We start from the raw sequence: 5,520 nt of genomic DNA, 5'->3' as shown, positions 1-5,520 counted from the left end.
GTTACTACGGCAGCCACCAGCTGAACAAGCCAGAGTGGGGGAAGGTGGGCCAGGAACCCCAAAAATGTAAGATCAGAGAGGAGTCCAGGGTAACCAGAAGCTGCAGACTCTGTTCCAGGGCCCCTCTGCGTGTCGGGACCCCTTCTCTGAAAAGAAGCCGAGGCAGAGAGAGGGCGAGAGTGCTTTATTAGGCACCTGGCGTGGCAGCCTAGTCTGAGGATGACTAGCAGGTCCGCGAAACAATAAATAAACCATTTTTCTAAACAATAAATAAATATCTAAGAAATAAATATCTGGCAAGGACTGGAGGGGCCTTAAGTTATTGGATAGGGTCTGGGGCAGGAGAACAGTGGAGTCGTGCCTTGTCTAAGGCAGATGAGCCGGAGCCTGTCTGCTGGCCCAGACTCCAGTCCTCAAGTCCTGATGGGTGGAGGGAAGGGGCTAAGAAGTCACCCTCCATCAGGGCTGGGAGCTGGGTGTGGGGAACCCCAAGGCCTGGGCTGGGTTCCCGGCCTGGGAGAGCAGCAGCAGGTCCCTCACCGCCCGAGACAAGACAATTTCCAAGGAGTGTAGCGACTGGTAGGTGTAGAGGAGCCGGGGCCAGGACACCTGGGCTGACATCTGCAAGGGGCCGCCCAGAGCCCCTGGGAGCAGCCCCTCCCCCTCCTCATTCTCCTCCTCCTCAGGGAGGTTGAATCCTGCAGCCAGCACCTGTGGGGAGAGACCCATGGGTCAGAGAATGGCCTGCCTGAGACCCTGAATGAATCCTTGTCCCTTTATGTGCCCAGTGGTGCAGAATGACATCAGAGACCACAAGGGCATGGTTTCCCTGGACAACCCCTACTTCGCATCCTCCATTATGTCATCGTTTCATGTGAACTGCCTGATTTTGTTTTTGGTTCAAATAAATGGAAGTCACAGAGCAAGATGGTGCTCATGGAGCTGGCTCTTACTCATCCAGGATTGCCCGGGGGGCTGGGGACTCTGGAAGGTCCTCTCTTTCTCTCTCTCTCTCTTTTTTTTTTTTTTTTTTTTTTGCTGTGCCATGGGACTTTCGGGATGTTCCCCTACCAGGGATAGAACCTGGTCCCTGGCAGTGAAAGCCTGGAGTCCTAACCACTAGGCCACCAGGGAACTGGAAGTTCCTCTCTTAAGCGTCGTCTTAAGATCAGAAATGGGCAGAAAGGTGATATGGTTAGTTTTTATGCTGTTTTCATTTTCTATTCTTTTATTAAGGGTAAAATTCCTGTTTCCTTTTGAAACGTTCAGGAGAATCTGGTGATGTCAGAGGATGAGGGAGAAGGGAACGTGCTTTGTTTGCTGTGGGGCCTGCTGATGCCAGATGCTGTCCTGGCTTCTCTCATTTAAGACCAAGACCCCAAGAGAAGGCAGAGGTTCAGGGGGCAGAGGTAGGACCTGGTACACCTACACACACACACACACACACACACACACACACACACACACACACTCAGAGGATCTGAGCATCTCCTTCCAGACTTATCCTACCTCTGGGCAGGGGGTGTTTTCAAAGGGAAGCAATGAGCCTCAATTTTGAGTGTTCATCTCTGGGGGTCGAGGAGGGTGGGTGGGCACTCTACCTGGAAGCGGAGATGCTGCTGCAGATCTCGGAGATCCAGCCTCATGGCCCACAGCTGCAACCTCTCTGAACTGGTCCAGAACCCCTGGCTCCCCAGCCCTCCCAACAGGGTATGGAAGGGGTGAAGTGTCATGGAGAGGAAGCGGAGTCTTTCTGGGGCCTGTGGAAGGGGAGGGAAGGCATCAGGAAAGGCCTGCAGGCCAAGGATGACCCACTTCAAACCCAACCTCATCTGTATTTGGGTCCCATTCCCAGCATGAACTCCAATCCCCATTCCGTCCCCGTATCTATTCTCATCCTTAACCACATCTCCATCCCTACTCCCTTCCTATGTTCATCACCATTCCCATCTCCACTGTGTCTGATCTCTATCCTATCTCCTTTTCCAACCTCATTTTCAGTCACACCCGAGCTCATCTCCAACCCCCAACCCCATCTCCATCCTTCTGTCACTCTCTACCCACAACCCCATTCCATTCCCTTCTCTACCGCCCCGCCCCATCTCCATCTCCTCACTTGTTTTCATTCTGTCTTCAACTTCTTTCCCATCCTTGTTCCCATGCTTATCCCAATTCCATCCCTCTTTCTTGTGTCCAGCCTCAATGTCACCATCTCTCCATCCCATCTCCAACTCTACCCAACCCCATTCCATTCCCATCCTCACCAGCGATCCCCATTCTTTCTCTATCCCCCACTTCATTTTCACTCTCATCCCCAACCTTCTTCCCATCCCTAACCTCTTACCATTCTCACTCGTAACACCAGCTCCACGCCTCCTCCATACTAACCTCTAACCCCAACCCCATTCTGTTCCCATCCCCACATCTTTCCTTGCTCAGCTTCATTCTTACCTTCTTCCTAACGCCATTTCTTTATTCCAGCCTCATCTTTATATTCAGTGACCTACCCAGCCTCATCCAGATTCTCTCCCTCAATTTATCCCCAAATCCATCTTCAATTCAATCCCCAACTTTATCTCCATCCCCCCAGCCCAGCCTTATTGCCAATTTGCCTGCCCCACCCCGCCAGTCCGCCACTCACAGAGAGGCCACGCCAGGCCTGGAAGGTCAGGGAAACGTTGGGGAGCTGCTCTCCCAGGGGCAGAAGGTCCAGGTTCACTCCTGGCAGGTGAGATTCAGCCTGTGGGGCAAGGTCTTTTAGTGGGGGCCCGAGGGGATTGGGGATCTTCCCATCCCCAGAGCCAGCTGCATTAGGGAGACTCACAAAGTCACGGGCCTGGACCCGAACCTCAGAGAGCAGCTTCCTGGAGAGATGCAGGCTGACCTTGAACTCCCTCTGCAACTCCTGCAGGCTCCGGAGGGGCCTCCCTGGGGGCCTCGGGAATCCCCAGACACCAGCTCGAGCCAGGAGCAAGGAGAGTAGCAAAAGGTTGACCCCTGGAGCAATGAGGAGGGGGTGGGCAAGATGAGGGGAAGAGCTGGAAAAGAACTCAGGAAAGGGAAGGGACCATGCCTTTTCTGAGCCTGTGCTACAGGCACGCTCTGTGTGTCATCTCACTGACCCCTCAAAACCACTAACAAGCTGTTGAGACACCATATGGCATCTCTGTACAGTGAAAGGAAAGTGCCCCTTCCCCCAGGCAGACACAGTCTTGCACAGAGTGCCCGCCTTTGCAAGCAGATCTCGGGCTGCATCTTGAACCCCACTATCTCCCTCGGCCAAATGTCTTTCTCAGTGAACAAACTGCACGAGGGTATGTGGCAGCCTGGGTGCTATTATTCTCCCTATTTTGCAGATGGGGAAAGTGAGGCTCAGTAAGGTTGACTTGCCCAAGGGCACATAGCCAGAGGGTGAGGGGACCAGGACTGGATTCCAGATCTGCCCAAATGCAGAGCCTGCATGCTTCCCCCAGGGAACTCTGAGGAGACCGCCACCTCCCCTGGCGTGGGCACGGTCTGTTCTGCCAAGGATTCCCCGGGCTCAGCCAGGCGGCTCTGATGACCTGAACCAGGGCCCCAGGGGTGGGCTGATGATGCTGAGGCTCTATCCCGGGGAGTCAGAAGGACAGATTGGTCCAGCCTCCCCCAAGGCAGGTAGATCACTCTGCAGGGTGGGAGGAACACGGGGTGCCAGGAGAGGGAGGAGGGTCTGGAATGGGAGGCTGAACCTGTTTCTCATTTGGGTTCTTCCCTTGAACAAGTCACGTCTTATCTCTGTGCCTCAGGCTCCCATCTGTAAAATGGGGGAGTCAGACTGGCTGATTTCTGAAAGTGCTTCCTGCCCTGCATTTCCTGGAAAGAAGGAAGAGGGGCAGTGGGGCTGGAGCTCTGGGAAGAGGGCCGTGTCTTCTTCAGGGAGAGGAAATCTAGCAATCACTAGGGAGTTACACAATTCTTCTCGAAACCCAAACCAAAACTGGTCACTAAGTTGAAGTCTGTTCCTGCCCCCCCTTCTCTCCATGCCTCTTTCCTATCCATCCTTGATCTCTAAGCCCTGGGCTCTGCTCCTCGAAATGTACTCTCAGTAAAGACTAAGGGGAGATTCTGGGCGCTTCCACTACACCCATGGACTTAACACAGGTGGTGGGTCATGCCTGCAATCTGTAGCATTCAGGCTCCCTGGCTTGGGGTCCACTCTGGCACCCTGGAGACTTAAGGCAGACTGGGGTTCTTCCTAGCTCTATGGGTGGGCACCCCGAGGCCCTGGTGGATATTGCCCACCCAGAACTGAGCTGTGCTGTCTCTTACTGACCCCCTGCTTTCTGCCTGAGCTCTGGAGCCCCCAGACCCTTCCCTTGGTTTCTCCTTCCCCTCTGCAGCCAATCCTGGGGCTTTCGCCCGGCCTTTGAAGGTTCTGTCCCCGTCTTTCAGCCCTTGGTCCCTACCCTGACCCTACCATCGGCTCCTTTGTCTAGAGCTCTCTTTCCAGCCTCTGAGCTCTTCAGCCACCATCCGTAGCTTGGACCTCCTCCCAAGCTTCAAACTCCAGACCCTTGGCCCAGTTAGGCTGCTGACTCCTTGGCCCCAGCCCCCTGCTCCGACTGTTCTTCCTCTAGCCAGACCCAGTTCTCAGCCAAGCTGATTGGCCCCTGCTCATCCACCCCAAATAAACGCTTCATCTATGCGCCTGGTCCTGGTCAGAGTGCCTGCCCGACTCTCCCCACTCATGCCAGTCAACTCTTCCCATCCTCAGCCCAGCCCCCACCAAACTTCCACCCTTCTGCAGAACGCTGTCCCCCCGTTCATGCCAGCCAACCTGCCCTGCCCCATCCTCTGCCCAGCCCTGGCTTGATCACTACCCCTCTGCCCCATCCCCTCTCCCCAGTTTATGCCTGTCTCACTCCCATCCTCCAGTCAGCTGTATCCTGTATCCTTAGTCTTGCCCACATAGTAGCACCTCAGCCCTTGGCGCCCATCCACAGCAGGCAAGTTCACCCATCCTCTGCCCAGTCTCAGCCAGGTCCCCCACCCCTCTGCCCCAGCCCTGGCCTCAAACTCACGCCAGCCAAGGTCGCCTGCCGTCTGGCCCATGGTGGGGCCAGCCTCTTTGGACAGCCATCTCCCGGGCAGGGGGAGTCTTATACTGGGGGCTGCGCCCGGTTTCACTTTCCGTCCTGCTTGTACTTTCGGCTTTGTGTTCACTCAGTCTTCCCTCTCACCACCCCTTGCTAAAATGGGGAAATGTAATTTCCCTTCCCAGAGGGGGTGGGAGGTGCAGTGAGGGTGGTGGGAAGCTGGGGTTTCGGTCAATCGCAGCTCCTGACTCCCTGCTGCTCTACCAGGTCCAGCCCTGCCCTCACTTCCCCACTCTTGGGTGAGCCACCCTGCTCTGCTTGCTGCTAGATCCCAGAGACTCTAACCCCCTCCTGTTTCTTCTTTGTCATCATCATCCTAATGCCATCACCAGCTCACTGTCCTTCAAAAGACGGATGGCCAGGTAAGGGGATTGCCCATTAGAGG

General features: G+C 55.3%; 1 protein-coding gene across 1 annotated transcript; it reads right to left on the bottom strand.

Annotated features, from left to right (window-relative positions):
- Window positions 1-459: 459 nt before the first annotated feature.
- On the bottom strand, window positions 460-5,091 carry IL27 (interleukin 27; the record flags this gene model as incomplete). Its single annotated transcript, XM_082856462.1, has 5 exons — window positions 460-711; window positions 1,602-1,760; window positions 2,642-2,740; window positions 2,825-2,997; window positions 5,061-5,091. 5 exons carry the CDS (start codon window positions 5,089-5,091, stop codon window positions 460-462), a joined length of 714 nt encoding a protein of 237 aa, XP_082712588.1.
- Window positions 5,092-5,520: the final 429 nt, after the last annotated feature.

Source organism: Leucopleurus acutus, assembly GCF_964270905.1.
Source record: "Leucopleurus acutus genome assembly, chromosome: 16".
NCBI classification, from domain to species: domain Eukaryota; kingdom Metazoa; phylum Chordata; class Mammalia; order Artiodactyla; family Delphinidae; genus Leucopleurus; species Leucopleurus acutus.
The sequence above is the reverse complement of the archived record's forward strand: the minus strand, read 5'-3'. Positions and strand labels throughout refer to the sequence as shown.